This window comes from Eulemur rufifrons, chromosome 6 (assembly GCF_041146395.1).
Source record: "Eulemur rufifrons isolate Redbay chromosome 6, OSU_ERuf_1, whole genome shotgun sequence".
Classification (NCBI taxonomy): Eukaryota; Metazoa; Chordata; class Mammalia; order Primates; family Lemuridae; genus Eulemur; species Eulemur rufifrons.
In genome coordinates, this window is record NC_090988.1 from 26825210 (window position 1) to 26846678 (window position 21469).

The following is a 21469-nucleotide window of genomic DNA, read 5'->3' on the forward strand; positions in this document are numbered from 1 at the left end:
AGTGGATTAATAAAATATGTTATATGTATACAATGGAATATTATTCAATTATAAGAAACGATGGTGATCTAGCACCTCTTATATTTTCCAGGATAGAGCTTGAGCCTATCCTCCGAAGTGAGATGTCACAAGAATGGAAGAATAAGCACCGCATGTACTCACCATCAAACTGGCACTGACTGATCAACACTAAGAAACTGGGTCTTGCTATACTGCCCAACGATGGAATGCAGTGGCTATTCACAGGCCTGACCATCGTGCACTGCAGCCCCAAACTCCAGTGCTCAAGCAATCCTCCGACCTCAGTCTCCCAAGTAGCTGGGACTATAGGCTCATGCCATTGCACCTGGCTATTTCTCTTGAGTAAATATCTAGAGATGAAATGGTTGGATCCTATGGAAGATGTATGTTTACCTTCTTAAGAAACTGTCAAACTGTTGTAAAAAATGGTTGTACCATGTTATATTACCATTAATAGTGGATGAGAATTCCATTTCCTAAACATTTTCACCAAAATCAGTCTTTTTAATTTTAGTCATTTTAGGAGGTATGTAATGGGATCAGACTGTGGTTTTATTTGCTTTTCCCTAATTACTAATGATGGTGAACATTTTTTATGTGCTTGTCATTTGTGTATCTTCTTTAATGAAGTGTCCAAATATTTTTGCTCATTTTTGTGGGTTGTTTTCTTACTATTGAGTTTTGAAAGTTCTTTACATATTCTGGCTATAAGTCATTTATCAAATATATGATTTGAAAATAAGTAAAAAGTAGAACAGAGGATACTAGATGCTGAGAAAGGTATGGGCAAAGGGGGCATAAGGAGATACTTGTTACAGGATACAAAATTATAGTAAGATGGAGGAATAAGTTCTAGTATTCTATAGCACTGTAGGATGATTATAGTTAACAATAATATGTTCTATAGTTTCAAATAGCTAAAAGGAGAATATTTAGTATTCTCAACAGAAAGAAATGATAAATGTTTGAGATGATAGAAATGCTAATTACCCTGATCTGATCACTATATAATATCCATATCAAAATGTCACTATATACCTCATGAATATGAGCAATTATTACTTGTCAATTAAAAAATATAATAAAACCAATTTTGAAAAAGAAAAAAAAAGAACTGCAACCTCAAGAACAATGAAAGGCTGGGTTCATGCTTACTGTCTATGGCAAGCCACTTACCTTTGAGCATGTCCAGTGGCCATTCCCTGGACCTGAGACCTTTGCTTAGCCACCACCACCACCTGGCTCTCTATCTTTGGCTAGGAGCCCCTTTCACCCTTGCTGCTGAGTATCTGGCAAAACAGGGAAATAAACAGTGGAAAGCTGCTGTGCATGTGTGAAAGGAAGGGCAAAAAGGAGAGGACCTCTTAATCTATACAAGCCCACAGTTTTTCCTGCACTTCTGCTTCTAGTAAGTATCCATGAAGGCCTGTGCCATGCTCTGTTTTCTTGACCAGTCTTTGGATAATCTTGTCCATCCACTGATGACCCCATTGTTTGGTTTCTAGTCAACAAGGATCTCCACAACTGCTTGTGGACTTAAACTCTCTGCCAACCATTGGAAAATCCCTCCACCTCCCCTGTCCTCCTTGTCAACCAGGAACCATATCAAATGTCAGGTGACTGGGATGGCCAGTGTGGCCCAGTCCTCTCGGCAAGGGTGAGTATGGCATCCTTTCCAAGAATCAAGTGTTCTTGGCCACAGCCAATGAGCCCATGAAGAACATGGGACATTTGTGAGCCCCCTTTCACCCAACTGAGCATGACCAGGTGACTTTGTACTCTTTGCAGCACTAGGAAGGAAAAGAAGATGTTTCTCATCATTAGGGTTTATCTATATCCATCTGCCTACATCTCACTCCAACATCTCTTTCTCTCTCTCTCTCTCCCTTTCTCTCTCTCTTTTATGTCCACAAACATAAAACAAAACAACTAGAAAAGGAGACTTTCAAATTTGCTTTTCCTCTGGATTGTATTCAGAGGGAGAGAGGGAGGTTGTCCAGTAATGTAGACTACCAGAGCTCTCTGACCCTCTAGAAAGTTCAAAGGGAGACAGACCAGGGCTGTGGAATTGAAGGACTGGGGCGGTCATGAGTCCCATGGGACAGGGATGGTTAATTGCCCAATTGTGTGCACTGTTCCTTTGGGTTAATCCTATCCTCAGTATTAACCCCCAGTCCCACTCCTTTCTTAGCATTTGCCTGGCAGGAAAGGAGAAGAATTTTATGGGAATGTGATTCTATTAGGAGCTAAAATAAATTCTTTTAAATGATCTAAAACTAGAATACCTAAAACTGAAATAAAGTAAATAAAAGAAGTGAATGCATCGCTCTAAGAAATTGTTTTACGTCATCTTTATTTCTGGAATAATGTGAGGATCTTGGTTATAAAGTGTTGAGAAAACATATACTGAGATAGGGGAATTCTTTAAAGTTTGATAAAAGCAGCTGTAGTCATATGTAAGGCAGCTGTTGTACATAATATTATTGGTACTTAAGCCTCCTCTTCTAGGTTCATAAAAGAATGTAAGGTTCTTCAGACATTTGGATAAGCTTTATCTTTTTCCCACCTCCATGCTTAGTTTAGCCATCTTCATTCTTATCAAATGCTATTTAAGAACAGGTGGGAGAGGGTGAAAGTGAATGAGATGAACTATTTTAGATTGTGTCTGTTGTATTTAAAACTATATAAAAACACTGAGGCAATTATAAAGGGATTCAGAACATAGTCAACTTTTCGGACAGTTCTTTTGTAGTCTGTTTACAATGTCCACTTGTTTCACTTTGGTTTGGCTCAAGGGAATTACCCCAAGAGCAATTGGAATTGATGTATACTTCTTGCACTTTCCATGCTCCTCATGAAGCAAAGTTGACTAATTACTTTGAAGGGATCCACTAAAATTTCCACATATGGTTAATTTTGCTAAACTTGTATATAGCTGCCTTAGACGAAGTGAGAGGAGAGAAATACGGAGTGTTCATGGAAAGCTGCATTACTAATGCAGCAGTGTTTCTGCCAAGATTTTCAGGTTAAGATGCTGAATATATCTGGAAAGAAAGAAAAACATCACACAGATGCACTACTTAAACTTTACAGACATCTGGGTATTTGAAATTTTCTGAGTGATTACCTATTCATTCATGTTCTCATTAATGCTATTTACCAAATATTTCTGACTCCTGTCCGGGTACAAGGTAGTTTGCATTTTCCCATTCCCTTTACGTTAAGCATGGCCACATGACTTGCTTTGGTGAATGAATCGTGAGAGGAAGCTATACATGTCGCATCTGGGAGGAAGCTTTATGAGCTCCTGTGCTATTAGTCAGAACCTCCTTCCCTCTGCCAGGTAACTAGCTCCAGATGTGAAGGCTCTATTAGCCTTGTTCCTGGAGTGACGAGATGTGGGGTTTCTTCCCTCCACTCCAATCCTTTCACTTGCAGGAATATATAGCACGAATGAGAAATAAACCTTTGTCGTTTTAGTGCATTAAGATTTAGAGGTTCTATTGTTACTACAGCATAATCTAGCTTAGCCTATGAAAACCACATTTCTTAGGTTTTTTTTTCTTCTTCTTTAGGTTAAGTGTGAATAATTGTGAGAATTCCACATGCTAGCATGTGTCATTGTTTTTTTGATGTCTGTTTCTTGCCTAGCTTCTTGGTTCTACTTTTTCTGATAGCTAACCTTACTTCAAACATTTGGAAACAAAATGCTATAAAATCTTACAAGATTATGCATTTATTTTAATGTGACTTTGTTACATTTGCATTGTGCATGTATTTATTTTGTATTTCATTTATGTGCTATATCTCTTGGTAACATATTGGTCCATCTTTTCCATGCTATTACATGACATAATTCTAAGGAGAAAGTGCAACATATACCTAATCTTTAGCGGAACTCAATAAGTTTTTTCTGAAAAGGTAATGAAGATGATGAGAAGGATAAAGATGATAACGATGGTGATGATAGAGATTCCAGGAAGTGCTTCAGGAACATGTGTGTACAGAGTGACTGCAAAGCATTTCAATTTGTGCAAGCAATTTACTGCCCATGTGTTCTGATATCTGAAAATCAGAAATCAATTTCAAAGTATATAGCTAACAGCATTCTAGATTTCAAAATTGTATGGAAATATGAAAGGATGGGATAATGTGAGGATTAGCAAAAGACATTGTGTTATTGGGGGGAAAACGGTAAATGGCCACACGTAAGATGTTTGTTGTTTGCTGAGTGTCTTCCTCAGTGAGAATTCTTTCCAGGAAGTATATTTTAGTCTTTGGAATAAAACCATTGCCAACTCACATTGCATTGCCTTTCTATTCTTACATATAATTTTGTTTCCATTTTTATAGCATCAAAAAACAGGTCTTGAAGTGAAAATTTTGAATATAATAATAGGTCAATAGAATAAAATTTTTGATGCATATTTCCTGATAATCAAGTGACAAGTTTGGCAGTCAGAGTCCCATGAGCTTCTTAAGTGTTCTTATAATATTCCTTAAATTAGTGCTCAAAGAATTTTATGATGTCTTTTTAATATTATAGTGTTAGAATGCATTCACATGAAATTTAATTACTGATATTAAATTTTAATAGATATTTTATAATTCTCAGGATATTTATGTTAGAAGTATCTCTAGTCATTGTGGCATTTTTTTTTCCTATACAGATCTACATAGCACACAGATCTATCTAGTGCTTATGAAATGAATGGTGAAAATATGCAAATAATTAGAACGAATGCTGTTGTAATCATGGTTAACATAGATGATCAACTTATTTATTCTTTTGGTAAATATTTATTAAATAGCTATATTTTAGATGCTATGTTAAACACTATGAATACCTAGATGAAAAAGACATGGTTCCATTTGTAAAGAGCTCACATCATAGCTGGGACACATATTGATTATACAGACACATATTGATTATAGCCTGTGCTGAATACTATAGCAAATAGATGTGGCAGGCAAGAATTCTACCACTGAACCACCAATGCGCAAATAGATGTGGAAAGTGCTGTTGAAACAGAACAGAGGAAGTGATAAGTTCTTTTACTAAGGACTAATGGATGATGGATCATGGAAGGCTTCACAGAAAAGGTGACATTGGAAGTTGGCATTTAACACAAAATTTCATCACTTTGGTCTAATTAATAATACTTACCATCATATCTATAGTGGATAATTAGGAAACTTTTCTCAGAAAATAAGTTTTATGCCTTTTATGCCATGTTATATGCTTTGGAATTTGGGGGGTTTAACGTGGGTTAAATATTTAAAATATTTAACAATAGCAATGGCCATTCAGAATAGATGCTGACAATAGACTTAGAACAGAGTCTGGAAAAACCCCTAAAGTGCCCATTAACTCTTTAATTGTATGCTTATGGGTGGGTTTCTGCACCTCAATTTTTTATCTCCTAAATATAACTAATACTAGTTTCTTTCATTTAGGATATTTGTGAAGATAATTGAGATAATATACATAAAGTGGTTGACAGAATTAATGGTACAAAGTATGAATTCAAGAAATAATATGTGTTGTAATTATTCAGTAAGAACAGACCTGACAACAAATTACAGATATATCTAAAAGGGTGGAGCAATTGAGAAGATGGGGAAATTGGGAAAAAATGCTTTCCAGGGAAGGACTATTTGAAAGTTTGAAGGAGACCAGAGGGTGGCTCTGTAAAATGTCATTATTTGGAAATTGTCTAGGCGAAATGCTGACAGTTCTATTTTTGTGGGGGATAATTATTTTATATGACAGTTGCTCCTAATTTCAATGATCATCTATGGTGATAATGTTAATGAACAGCCCTGGAGTGAGATGTCAGTATTTGACTGTGGCTGTTTGCAAACTCAACTGTGATTACACACAGTTGTCTAATTGCTTAATTTATTGATGTTTTGCTGACATGTTTTTCAGCAACATTTGTGATTGCAGATAACTAATCATTTCTCTTCTAGCTCATTATCATACGTTTGCATTTGATTTGTCTGATTGCTGCAGGTGGAAACAATAGGTGACGCATACTGCGTTGCAGCAGGACTCCACAGAAAAAGCCTCTGCCATGCGAAACCCATTGCGCTGATGGCCTTGAAGATGATGGAACTTTCAGAAGAGGTGCTGACACCCGATGGAAGACCGATTCAGGTAACCTTTTCAACAACCCTGTTTGAGCAGGAAGTGTACCATTAACTGAAGGGGGCAAGAAATTCACTTCTGAATTCTACCTATTTTAATTTATAGATCTAGACAGTTTGGGTGCTTATGGAGGACCAGGAATGACTAGAGGTAACCGACAAATATAGGAAAAGAACAAATGTATAATAATATGGTCCAAAATAGGAAAAAGTATGTGGAAGGTAAATTACTGTGGAGAAAAGAAAGAGCTAGTAGCTCTTCTGGATCTCTGGATCCTTGAGTATGATAGCCCTTTGACTGCATCCGGACTTCATAGAACGGGATTTGTTCTGTAAAATTTGGATTCGGTTGAGGGGCCGAACTTGAGGAGCCGCACTTGAGGATCTATCTGGAGGGCCACATGTGGTCTTGAGTCTGTAGATTCCCCACCCCTGGAAGGAGAAGAACTTACTGTTAGTGACCAAGTCACCAAATCTAAGCAAGGATGATGGTGAGATTCAGAGTTTGAGAGGTAATCCAAGAAGTAAAATCAATGAAGCAAGAAAATGGAGGATCTGCACAACTTCCTGTGGGTAGTGTACAGGTGTTCCTTATAAAGCCTCAGACCTCATAGTTACTTCTGCCATTTTTCTTGTGACAGAGCTTGAAGGTTAGAGCTGAATAACTTAGAAAACTTTATATACTGTGGAAAATCAGCTCCTGGTATGTTGTACTCTTTTTGGTACTGATGGTTCTCTGCAATCTGGGGTCTACCTGGTGAGAGTACAAATGGTACAGTTCACTTGGCATTAACTAATAAAGTTTAACTTGTATATATCCTACAACCCAGCAATTTCTCCCCCAGATGTTTGCACAAATACAAACGTGGTACTTGTGCATGTGTGGCAAAAGTCACAAGTGATTATTCACAGCATTACTTTTCATAATAGCCTCAAACTGGAGATAACTCAAATATCCATCAGCAGTAGAGTGGATAAATTGTATTTATACCTTGGTATACTATACAGTTGGGAAGATGAATGACTTCAGCTACTGATGTCAAACAAGGAAGAATGTCAAAAACATAATATTGAGCAAAAGAAGCAAATCAGAGAAGAATGCTATAGAATTATTTCATTTAATTAAAGTTCAAAACTGGAAAAATTGAAAAAAAAAATGCTGTTTAGAAATGCCTGCATTGATGGAAAAAAAATTTATGAAAAAAACGTTGATGGAAAGAAAGAGAATGATTAACACAAAATTCAAGGGAACGAAAGATGATGGGAAGGAGGGGCTGTAGTAGGAAAAGTAAACATAGTGCACAACTGTTCATGTTATCATTATTTTTAATGTGTACATACATGTTTATGTTTGACAATTTAAAAGTAGAAAGAAAGTTTTCTAACCACTTCTAACAGTGAGAAAATTAGGGAAGTATGGAGCGTTAAAAAAAAAAATCTAGTTTAAATTCCCTTAGGGCATAATTATTGAGTTATTCCAATATTTCAATGGCATTTCTGCCACTTCCAGGAAAACAAACAAAAGGAATACTATCTCAGATCTGCTGCAAACTGCAGATATACATATTCCAGATTAAACTCATATCAGTTCTTAAATTTTCAAGCCTGCTACCTGGAAAGTCTGATCATTTGGGATTGTTTTTAATACTGGATTTTCTTTCGTTGGAAAGATAATGTTTGTATTGATTTCAGTACTGTCATAGCAAACTGAAATTACCAGAGAACAAAACCAGGGAATTGTGTTTTATAGCGTGCTCATCAATATTTTCATTTGTGGGATATAACATTAGCTCTTTTTTATGAATCAGATAGTCTTATTAAATCAGAAGAGGAAATGTCCATAAAGATTTAATAAGAACACAGAAAGAGAATTCAAAATAATAAACCACCTTAATTATTTTAGCTTCATTCCTAATTTATAGGATTTGCATGGTTTGGGATTCTTTTTTTGGCATATTAATTTGATTTTGAATTGCATTCTAGCTTGGTGCCATGGGAACATTTCTAAACTTATTGAATCTTTTCTTATAAAATGCTTGGGTGTTATAGTAAAATTGATATGTGATCAGTTGATTGTTGACCTCAAATTGCATACGTTTTTTAGTCTATCTAAAATGCAAGCTTTTAAAGTTGCAATAATTGCTCAAAACAAAACTCCCCAAGCCTGTCAAATTTTGAAAAATAAATTGATAATTTTTATGTGAATTTATAAACCTTTGAGACATCCTGTAATGATGGGAAATTGAAACCTGAAGAGTCAATTATAATTGGTTGGAAATGATTACTAATATCCCTGACTCAGTAATTGTAAAACTGTCTGCATTGTTTTAATTTAAAAAATAACCAGAGAATGTGTCATTTTGTTTATTGAGTATATAAATACTCACACAAATTATCATTTAATAAGTACTCTAATGAAACTCAGAGGCTAGTTCTAGACTGTATCTATAAAGTATACGCAAGTATGGTCTATTTCTATGATAAATTCTGAAAAATCAGTCTGCAGTGACTTTAATTAGGATTGTTTTTAAAAATAGTGATTGGAATGTTTTTTCACACTTGATCAATATGATGTTTATTCTGCTGGCTGAAAATATGTAAATCCAGCATTATGACTTTTCCTTTTTTATTCCTCCCTAGAGAGAATCTGTTTCTTCTATTTTAAACAATAGACAATTGAAAAGTAAAATCAAATTTATATTCTCTCTCCTTTGTTTGTACTGGCTATATTGTGATTTTACTAGAAAATTGGATAACTTTATGCTGTTCTTTAATCTTGTGAACCTAATTTTTTTGAATAAAGTTTTTAGTGCTGAAAGCCTACATATACTAATAGTTTAACGACCCTTAGATTAAAATAACTAGTCATTTATTATTGTCTGTGCTTTATTCTTAAAAAAAAGTGTTGATGGGAAAAAAGGAAGTTGGGTTGAGGATTGACTAGAGAATGTGATTAGGGATACATTAGAAAGACAACTAGCACTTTCATGATTTAAGCCTTTTAAAGAATATTGAGTATGTCCAAATATCTAAGTTTTAATTGTGTACTTCAGTTTAAAACTATATTTTCATTAAATTTTATCTGTTAGGCATAGAAATTCAAATTCCCTTCATTAGTTCAGAGAACAGTACATTTTAAATAATGAGGCAAGTATAGAGAGATTGTGAAATAGAGTTAAACAATGTGTAATCATGTAATACTAATGTGTTTCACACTCTCAATTGCAAATCAAGGTAATGCTATGAATTTCTTCTGACTAAGCCAAAAGCAGGAATATTAATGTACAATTTACATGTATTGTAATACATTAAGTTGTAGCTCCTTAAGCTTCAACTTCTAATGAGTTTATAGGATTTTTGAGATTATAAAACAATTATTCTCTAATTAATTTTTAAATAGCTATTGCTATGTACAAAGGGAACCCAATATTGTTATTTTACTATTTGGAGGAATTTGGTTTTTTCAAATATTGCAAATATTTAATTAACCCCATGAGATTACAGCCCGGGATTGTATTTAGAAAAAGAAAAACTAATTACAGTTGGCCCTCCCTATTCATGGGTTCCACATCCTCGGATTCAGCTGAATGCCGATTGAAAATGTAGTAGGGCTATGATGGTTGCGTGTGTACTGAACATGTATTTTTTTCTTATCATTATTCCCTAAACAATACAGTATAACAATTATTTACATAGCATTTACATTGTATTAGGTATTATAAGTAATCTAGAGATGATTTAAAGTATATGGGAGGATGTTTGTATTAATAGGTTGTATGCAAATACTTCATTTTATAAAAGGGCCACAAGTCTCTTATATAACTTACAATACCTAATACAATGTAAATGCTGTGTCAACAGTTGTAATACTGTATTGATTTTTTAATTTGTATTATTGTTATTTGTTGTTTCTTGTTTCTGAATACTGTATTTTCAATTCGTGGTTGGTTGAATCTGCGGTTGTGGAACCCATGGCTACAGAGGCTGACTGTATTTGATAAGTTGATTAATTCTTTATGATTCTTTGATAATTGTTTGTTTACAAAATTCTAATTTGTACTTTTTATGCTGAACACTTATCCAAATAAGTATGTATACATGTCTGAAATGTTCTAGTTCTAGAATCCCTATGCATATGAAAAAAACCTAAGGTCAGAAAAGAACTGCATAGACATTAGAGGAGCTCGCTGTTAAGACACTGAGCTCAGTTACCCTCATTTCTAAAGCCTATCCATTAGGCATACTGGAAATCACTTTTAGTCTTCTGGGTAATGCATAAAGTGGCAGCTGCAGTAAGTTACTGTTTATCGTAGCCATGATACACAAAAATACTATAAAATATCACCGGTGAAAATTAATAGCTAGATATATTTTCTAATGCTGTGGTCCCCAACCCCCAGGCCTCAGGCGCTCATCACTGCCTGAGCTCTGCACCACCCTCCCCTCAACCCCTACGCTGCACTCCCCTACCTGTGGAAAAATTGTCTTCCATGAAACCGGCCCCCAGTGCCAGAAAAGTTGGGGACCCTCATATCTAATAGATCTATTCTGTATAGTAAATTTAGTATAGTAAATTTATTTGGAACTAGAAATATATTTATGTTTTTAAAAATCAGTATGTTTAAAGTATTTGTTCACTGAGTGTTTACAAGTAAAATTAGAACAGATTCTCTTCTGTAGTTTGCTTCCTTTTAATTATCAGAACTTAATTCTATATGCTGTTTTCACATCTATCTTCTGACTCATACTTCCCTCCGTTGCTTGTAGAAGTCTCTGGTAATCCCATCTACTTAATGCATAATGTTGGTTATAGCAGTTTATGGTATTTTAAATTTTCATTTGTCTGACAACATTCTTCATATTGTTTTTATTTCCTGAATTCATCATCCATAATGATTGTGAATGCTTTGTCTGGTAATCGCATTCTCTAGAGCCCCTGCAATCTATTACATTATCTGTTCTTTCACTTAATTGCTAGTCATATTACTTGGATTACTTGGATGTTGTCTGCCTAATTACTATTTTTTTTTTGTTTGAGTGCTAGAGATTGTATATAAAATGTTATAGAAATAATTTAAGACCTAGGATTGTTTTACCCTCCTAAAAAGCAACTTTAGTGTGCTTCTGGCAAGGGGCTAGGGGGTGTAGCAGTTAGGAACCAAGTGATTTAAAACTGGATTTTGATGTTTGTAAGAATCAGTCTACTTCTGGTTCACCCCATTGTTCTTGGTGTTACCCTTATACCTGTGTTATTACCTGTCAGGATCTCATCTCAAAGTAGGGGGGGTTTCCTAAGGCCTTGCCCTTGGGAATTCATGGACTCCAATTCTGGTTCCCCTAGTCCTGCAAGGCTGTCAAAAGTAGTGCCCAATTTCTCAACCTCTCATTCACCTCTTCTGGAGTCAGCAGATGCCTACAGGGGAAAGGAATCCCCAAATTTAGTGCTCACCTCTCCTCAGGTTCATCTTCTTCCAGATCTTAGTGCAATAATTTTTCATTGCCCTGTTAGTTGACCTGCACAAGTTTATTCAAATTATATAATCTGCTATTATGTTATATATGTTACATTTCACAATAATCCTCTGAGGGAAGTATTGCTATTATTTCCATTTTGTAAATGAAGAAAAGATGGATAAAATAATAGTTAACCAGAGCTCCTAATCAATACATCCTATAGACATTAAATAAAATCGTGTTAAATAAAATTTATATTTTTCCTTTGGCCTTGAGTATTTCACTATCAAGTTAGACTTTTTGTGGCTTTGGTCTTCAGGAAATTTAAATTTATATTAGATTTCCTCTTTAAAAGAATGGAAGTGATCTATTTTAGAGGTGTTCCATCCAAAATGATTATTTTTTTAAATTAGAAAGTAAGATTCTATACAGGAGTGTTGGCACACGCTGTAGTTCCAACTGCTTGGGAAGCTGAGGGGTGGGAGGATCCCTTGAGCCCAGGAGTTCAATACCAGCCAGGGCAATACAATGAGACCCCATCTCAATAAACAAAACAAAACAAAACAATGAAAGGAAAAAAGAGAGAGAGATTCATTTGTGGGAGGAAAAAAATGAGTGTTATTCTAGCCTTATTTTGAAAACCGCAGTCATTGGCCAGATTGGGTGGTGACATCTATTAGTCATGTTGCTCTGTTGTTTTTTTCAGTATATTTTCCCCTTGTTTATTGTTTGTTGTGGATTGTAGTGAAGACACAACATATTTAAAAGTGTTTTAGTTACATTATTTCATTGCATTTAAAGATTGTGTCGTATTTAGCTTAATTATTTTTATTGATTGAACACTATTATTTTAATCATAGGATTTCTCTTCTGGCATGATTCTGTAGTGCTGAGCTTTAATAGACAGAGCATCGTTAATGCCTTATAATCTCCCTATAAGATATCAGCATAATGATTTAATATACAATATTACATGTGTATGTCAATGAGATAAAATTCTATTGCTAGGTTATTTTACCTTTGATCTGTAATCATGAAAGATTTCAATTTCATATAATCACAGACTTTTAATCATATTTTCAGACTACAAAAAAGAAGATTATTAGGCATACTTTTCTCAAAATGCTAGTCTTACTGAAGAGTTTTATTATTATATTTGTCAATCAGATTTTCCAAGCAGTCCTTTTGTGAAGATATTTGCATATTTACGTTACAAGAAAAAGTTGTAATAATAATTTAGTGAAAGGAGAAACAAAACCAGGTAATGGGGATGGAAGCTAAATTGATTTTCATGAAACTGCATGTAAAGTATGAAATTGTTCAGTTTTATTTTGTACAACAGTCTTTTGACTTTCACATTTTCAGAAGAGAAATATATTCTTAAGTGGAGACATGGTTTAAATATCTTATAAAGTTTGATAATATTATCACTATGAGGATAAATACTCCTAAAGAAGTTATAATCTTTAATATCACTGCTTATTATGGGTTACAAAACTGTGCACTGAAGATTCTGAGATCACTTCACAATCTGGTTAGTACGAACATTTTAACAATGTTGTTTTTACCAATATATTAGCATGATATGTTTTTCCATTTGTTTGTCATCTGCAATTTCTTTCCTCATTGTTTCATAGTTCTCTTTGTAAAGATATTTCACCTCCTTGGTTTAGTATATTCCTAGGTATTTTATTTTTCATTGTGGCCATTGTGAATGGTATTATTTGATTTGAAGCTCAGCTTGACTGTTATTGGTGAATAGGAATGCTACTGATTTGCATACATTGATTTTGTAACCTGAGACATTGTTGAATTTATTTATCAATTCCAGAGATTTCTTGGTGGAGCCTTTGGAGTTTTCTACATATAAGATCATATTATCAGCAAAAAGCAACAGTTTGACCTCTTGTTTCCCAATTTGGATACCCTTTATTTCATTCTCTTGCCTGATTGCTCTGGCTAGGACTTCCACCACTATGTTGAATAGAAGTGGTGACAGTGGACACCCTTCCCTGTCTTGTTCCAGTTCTTAGTAGGAATGCTTTCACCTTTTCCCCATTCATTATGATGTTGGCTGTCTGTTTGTCATATGTCATATGTCATATGTCACATGTCATATATGGCTTTTATAATTTTGAGATATGTTCCTTCTATTCCTACTTTGTTGAGAGCTTTTATCATGAATGGGTGTGAATTTTGTCAAATGCTTTTTCTGTATCTATTAAGATGATTATGTGGTCCTTTTTTTTTTGCTTGTGTTTATGTGGTGAATCACATTTATTGATTTATGTATGTTGAACCATCCTTGCTTCCTTGGGATGAAGCCCACTTGGTTATGGTGAATTTTTATTTTGATGTGCTGTTGAATTTAGTATGCTAGTATTTTATTGAAGATTTTTGCATCTATATTCATAAGAGATATTGGTCTGTGGTTTTCTTTTTTTATTGTGTCGTTTCCTGGCTTTGGTATCAAGGTGATAGTGGCTTCATAGAATGAGCTGGGCAGGATTTCCTCCTTCATTTTTTTATGGAATAATTTCTGCAGTATGCATATCAGGTCTTCTTTGTAGGTCTGGTAAAATTTGCCTGTGAACCCATCTGGTCCAAAGGTGTTTTTTTTTTTTTTTTTGCTATTCTCATCTTGTTCCTCTTGGAAAGTGCCACCTACTGACAGGGAGGTCAATTTTCGCAGCCCTTTACAGCATTTACTAAGTCAGTCGCATAGGATATGGTTGATACTTACCCACAACCACCACCTATTGTCTCAGAGATTAAATTGGGCATGCTAATACAATTCATACTGTTAAGAAGACCACAGGACTGGGGAAAGAGAAATAATTTCAAAGATCTCCATCCTCCTTCATTGAAAAGAGACAGGAAATCTGCCCACACACATAACTCACCACCCCTACAGCCTACAAACAATTAGCAACTGAGATAACCACCACATTGAGGATGGCTATAACCAAGGCATCCATCCAGAACCTAGATCACCATCAAAGGACCCACAAGCAAAGTCAATCGTTCTTATCCAACATATTCTACATACAATCCTTTACAAGTGAAGTGGGGGGAAAGCCCATCTAAAAAAAAGAAATTCAAAAATAAGAAGTGACAGCTGTCACAGATAAGAAGGAATCAGTTAAAGGACTCCAGAAGTATGAAATATCAGAGTGAAAGGACACCCCCAAGAGGGAAAACCAGCTCTCTAGCAATAGATACCAACCAACATGAAAATATTGAAATAACAGAAAAAGAATTCCAAATATGGATTGTAAGGAAGCTCAATGAAATCCAAAAGAAAATGGAAAACCAACTCAAAGATACCAGAAAAACAATTCAGGAAATTAATGGAAAATTCACTAAAGAGATCAACGTATTTTAAAAAAATCACACACAAAAAAAGAAATAGACCTTCTGGAAATGACAAATTCATTTAAGGAAACACAAAACACAGTGAAAAGTTTTAAGAATTTACTAGATCAGGCAGAAGAAAGAATCGCCCAGTTTGAAGATAACTCTTTCGAATTAAATCAGTCAATCAAAAATAAAGAACAGAGAATTAAAAGGAATAAACAAAGCATATAAGAAATATAGGATTATTAAAATGGCCCAATATAAGAATCATAGGCATCCCTGAGCATGAAGAAGAAAATGCACAAGGACTGAAAAACCTATTTGAGGGAATAATTGAGGAAAACTTCCCTGATCTTGCTAGAGATTTAGACATCCAGGTACAAGAAGCTCAATGAACACCTGGGAGATTAATTGCAAAAAGGCAATCACCAAGACAGATATTCATCAGACTGACCAAAATCAACATGAAGGAGGAACTCATGTGAGCTGTGAGGCAAAAATATCAAGTAATTTACAAAGGAAAACCCATCAGGTGAACTGCTGACTTCTCAAGTGAGGCCTTACGAGCTAGAAGGGATTGGGGCCCCATCTTCAGTCTTCTTAAATAAAACAACAGCCAGTCTAGAATTTTGTATCCTGCAAAACTAAGTTTCACATATTAAGGAGAAATGAAGACTTTTGTAGACAACCAAACACTGAGGGAATTTGTTAAGACCAGACCTGCCCTGCAGGAAATACTCAAAACTGCATTATACATGCATCATCACAGTAGACACCTGCTAGTATAAAACCACCCAAAGCTAAAGCTCAGAGCTCATATAAAGCAATAGCACAAGAGGTAAAACAAAGCATTAATGTACCACCCAACAGGATGAACAAAACAGCATCCCATATATCAATTCTTCATCAATGTGAATGGTTTCAATGCCCCACTCAAAAGGCACAGGCTGGCTGAATGTATGGAAAAATATAATGCAAATATCTGCTGTCTCCAGGAAACACATTTAACCCACAAGAACTCATACAGACTGAAGGTGAAGGGATGGAATAACATTCCATGCAATTGGCAACTACAAGAAAGCAGATGTAGCCATTTTTATATTAGATAATATTGACTTTAAATCATAATAGTAAAGAAAGAGAAAGATGGTCATTTTATCATAGTAAAGGGAGCAATTCAACAAGAGGACATAATAATCCTAAGTATTTGTGCATACAACACAGGAGCAACCAGATTCATAAAGCAAACCCTACTAGATCTGTGTAAAGAGATAAACAGCAGCATTGTAATTGCTGGGTGCTTCTATACCCCACTTACATTACTGGACAGATCATCCAAGCAGAAAATAGATAAAGAAGCACTGGTCTCAAATGTTATTTTAGGAAAAAAATGGGCCTAACACACATTTACAGAACATTTTATCCCAAAACTACTGAATATACATTCTTTTTATCAGCACATGGAGCATTCTCCAAGATGAATCATACCTTAGACCACAGAACATGTCTCAACAAATTAAAAAAAATAGAAATCATATCATGTATCTTCTCAGACCACAGTGGAATAAAAGTAGAAGTCAACTCCAAGAGGAACACTCAATTCTAAACAAATTATGGAAATTAAACACCCTGCTGCTGAACAATTATTGCGTCAATAATGAAACTAAAATGAAAATCAAAAGATTCCTGGAACTGAACAACAAAGAGGACATAAACTATCAAAATCTATGGTATTCAGCAAAAGCAGTCCTAAAGGAAAAATTCACAGCCTTAAATGCCTATATCAAAAAGACAGAAAGATCACAATTCAACAATGTAATGACACATCTCAAGGAACTAGAAAAGGAAGAGCAAACCAAACCCAAAGCCAGCAAAAGAAAATAAATAACTAAGGTTAGAGCAGAACTAAACAAAATGGAAAACAAAAAAACAATACAAAGGATCAATGAAACAAAAAGTTGGTTTTTTGAAAAGACAAATACAATTGATAGACCTCTTGCTAGATTATCCAGGAAAAGAAGAGAAAGGACCCAAATAAGCTCAATAAGAAATGCAAAAGGAGATATTACAAGTGATAACACAGAAATACAGAATATCATCTGTGAATACTATGAAAATCTCTATACACATAGACTTGAAAATGTAAGAGCATGGACGAATTCCTGGAAACATACAAACTCTCATGACTCAATGAGGAAGAAATAGAATTCCTGAACAGACCAATAACGAGCAACGAGATTGAAGCAGTCTTTGATTTATTTTAACCTGTCTCCAGAGAGTATCCCCACAAGGAGTACTGGTACAATGTCCTAAGAAAAGGCCCATAAACTAGGCCAGGTGTAGTGGCTCATGCCTGTAATCCCAACACTTTGGGAGGCCAAGGCAGGAGGATCACTTGAGTCCAGAAGTTCAAGGTTGCAATCAATGAATTATAATCTTACCACTGCACTCCAGTCTGGGTGACAGAATGACACCCTGTGTCAAAAAAAAAAAAAAAAAGAGGAAAAAGAGGCTAAAAATTCATTTTTATTTTATTTTTGTGTGTTGTGCTTTAAAAGTGTGAAGCCTCCAAGAGGTTAAGAAGCTCATGTTTTTATTTATCTGAGGTTTATGTAAAGAATAATAATATCTATCTGCCAATTTTTGTTTCTAAAGACATATTAAGATGTACTTCACCACTCCATTTTGGTAGGTTAGTACATTATCTCTAGAATATGGTATCTTTCTTGGGTACTATTGTACTGGAGATCTTTTCTCTTTTACTGCCAGTTTAACTTAGTCTCTTTTAAGGTTATATGCACACATGCTACGTTAGCAGCTTGAAACTTACACTATGAACAATGGCATGAAAATGCAAGATAAGGTAATACATACAACAATAATGTGCTATCTGCATGCTAACCAAACTGTTGACTTAGTTAGGTTTTACGTTTTTGATTTGCTATACTGTCTTGAAATCTCATATCTATTTCCAAATAAAAGTTTCAAAATTATTTTATAATAACTTTATTAATTTTCCAAAATCACAAAGAATCAAATGACCCGTGAAAACCAGTACACAGAAGGTAGTCAAAATCACCTATGATTTACCAACCAATCATAACCACATTTTACCTTTTGTTGAATATCTTTAAAGGGTTTTTTCTATGAATATAGAAACACATAGAAATAGAAGATACAGACTTAAAGTGTAGATTCTTTTAAAAATTGAATGAATTTCATTCAATTCAGTGATGTCACGAGTCACAGCTTAACAAAAGTGTGCATGAATCCTAAATGTACAGGAGAAACTTGGTTAGCCCTAGGAAGCATCTTTCATTGTTACTAACTCACCTTGATTTTGTATTTTCCTGTTTCTACAATTGAATTTTTGAGTCATTGAAAGGCAACTCTTTAATCCCCTGAGTTGCAGATGTGGTACTAACAATTCAGTGTCACAAGTGCTTTTCAGAATCTGTTAAGCTTTGTGTTGATGTCATGTCAGGCATATAGTAATTGTCTGGGTCACCACCACAATATTCCTTATTTGGAATGTGGTTTCCTAGCAACTTTTGCTTTTTCCTAATGGCTGAATTGATTTCGGTACATTTGTAATGCTTCCTACTGCATCAGAAATTGTCACCTTGTGTGCAAATGCTACAAGATCAAATTTCCATGTAGGTTCAATTCTAAGAAATTATTCTGCTTTATAATTGCCTTTAATGTGTTTGTTCAAAGGTTAAACCAATCATAAAAAATGAATTTGAGGCCGGGCGCGGTGGCTCACGCCTGTAATCCTAGCACTCTGGGAGGCCGAGGCGGGTGGATCGCTCGAGGTCAGGAGTTCGAGACCAGCCTGAGCAAGAGTGAGACCCCGTCTCTACTAAAAATAGAAAGAAATTATATGGACAACTAAAATATATATATACAAAAAATTAGCCGGGCATGGTGGCGCATGCCTGTAGTCCCAGCTACTCAGGAGGCTGAGGCAGTAGGATCGCTTAAGTCCAGGAGTTTGAGGTTGCTGTGAGCTAGACTGACGCCACGGCACTCACTCTAGCCCGGGCAACAGAGTGAGACTCTGTCTCAAAAAAAAAAAAAAAAAATGAATTTGGTAAAACTTCATTAACACAGACTTCACTCTTTGGGGATATATAGTAATTTTGACAACAATGTCCAAAATGCAGGCAAATAGTTCTTAGTGGGAGACTTGTTTTTTTTTTTTTTTTTGAGACAGAGTCTCACTCTGTTGCCCAGGCTAGAGTGAGTGCCGTGGTGTCAGCCTAGCTCACAGCAACCTCAAACTCCTGAGCTCAAGCGATCCTCCTGTCTCAGCCTCCCGAGTAGCTGGGACTACAGGCATGCGCCACCATGCCCAGCTAATTTTTTCTATATATATTTTTAGCTGTCCATATAATTTCTTTCTATTTTTAGTAGCGATGGGGTCTCGCTCTTGCTCGGGCTGGTCTCGAACTCCTGAGCTCAAACGATCCGCCCACCTCGGCCTCCCAGAGTGCTAGGATTACAGGCGTGAGCCACCGCGCCCAGCCGGGAGACTTGTTGAAGTTGAAAAAATAGCGTAATTTTGGTGGACAAATGACCAAGTGATCAGAAGGTTTATAGGGAACACAGGTCTGGAGTATGCACTGGGTGTCCCTGAAGAGGAAAGTCTTATTTTGGAGGCTTGCTGTTTCAACTCAAATGAAACCTGGTTCTGCATGAATCTGGCAGGATCCTTGCTGGCAATGACTTTTATTCATTTGTTCAACAAATGTTTTTTTAATGCTTATTATTTTTCTAAACAATTGGTTAGGCATTCAGGGATGTAAGGGTAAACAAACTAGATATGTACTGGATTCTCTCAAGAATTACAGTCTGTGGAACCAATACCTACGAATGACTAACTTGGTTCAGAAAGAGAAATATTCATGACTTTCTCTCAGTATTGTTTTCACATTAATATTGAGAGGTTTTTGTTAGATTTTTAGAAATATTTGTCAATGACTTTAAATTCTTTGTAGGGCAAATATTCAAGATACTGTTGTTTATCTTCAGATCTACATTATTTTGGTGTCTTTGTATGTTTCTAGGGGAGTCAAGTCAAAAGACACTGAAAAACAACTATGTTCTGGTGGTTCGTTTGATAGTTTGTATATCATCTCATTCAAACTATGAAGGGCGTATATGCAGGTTTTGTGTATTTTAAAGAATAAGAAAATAAGACATTAAGGGGTTAAAGAATATGTATAAGATCATATAAAAATAATGCATATTATACATCTTCTATATTTCAGACTTGTTTTGGGTCTATTATACATTTTGAGTTTTTTATTCCCTGTCAAAAAACTTTGCAAAGTAATCTTATTTTACATTTAAAGAATCTGAGATTCAGAAAGTTTACATAATTTGGCTGAGATTATGTAGGTAATTAATTACAGAACTAAATTTGAACCCAGATATATCTGCTTGGGGGAAAAAAAAAAGCTTTGATCTTTCCATTATACAAAAATTGCCAATACATCACCAGAGTGCCCAGTGTAGAATTTTGTTACCTGCGTTTTTAATAACGAGAGTTACTTCTCACCTGGTGCTTACTGTGTTCTCAGTACTGTGCTAAGCTACAGTGTGTGTACACTCTCTATCTCACTGTTCTCTCTCTGTGTCTCTCTCTCTATACACACACACATAATTATTTACACATATGTGTGTATCTTAGGCATATTTTCATATTTGTGAAGTATATATGAACTGAATATGCATATTATCGTGTAAGTCTTACAACAATTATGGACCAAGAATTAGATGTTATTTTTATTTATAAATGAGATAACAAAGACTCAAAGAGGTTAAGGGATTTATTGTTAAATAGGAGTAAATAAATAAAGAAGACTAAAGGAGAGTTGATTCAGAATTGGGATTCAAATCTGTTTGACTTCAAAGTCCATGCTCTTAATCATTACCCTATACTGTTTCCCACGATGTAATTAGAACATATGATTTCTAATGTTATGACTAAGCTAATAACTTTAATCTTCCTTAAAAAATAATTATTTTTCCCTGTTCCTTAAGAAAGAAGTACCAAGATGTAATAGCAGTGCAACATATTGAAGGCATTCTAATTTGAGGCAAACTCTATTGACTATAATTGTACATGGAAATGTTGAAATAATAAGAATAAATTATGTCTACATTTAACATGAGGAGTCAAAAATTGGTAGTTCTGTAGATTTTCAAAATCTCTCAACAAATCATTAGGTTGGAAATAATATTGAAAGATAAAGTGCTGTAATATTAGCTTCTTATGAGAAATAGAAGATACAATATCCTTTTTGTGGCAATGTAATAATCCTAAATCAGGAAAACAGAGATTTAAAACCATAACAGAAGTCCAAAACACATATTTACTCTTTTGGACATATTATTTTCCAGATAGTATCAACTCATCCTTTTGGATGTTAAGTTATCTAAGATTACTTTTTTATTTACAATAACTAAAAGCACTGATTGA

General features: G+C 34.9%; 1 protein-coding gene across 1 annotated transcript in view; it reads left to right on the forward strand.

Annotated features, from left to right (window-relative positions):
• The window catches only part of GUCY1A2 (guanylate cyclase 1 soluble subunit alpha 2), a 298353-nt gene that overhangs the window by 221627 nt on the left and 55257 nt on the right, over positions 1–21469 (forward strand). Inside the window, exon 6 of the mRNA XM_069468984.1 lies at positions 6038–6181. Coding sequence (XP_069325085.1) covers positions 6038–6181 — 144 coding nt within the window. The remainder of the gene's footprint in view (positions 1–6037; positions 6182–21469) is intronic.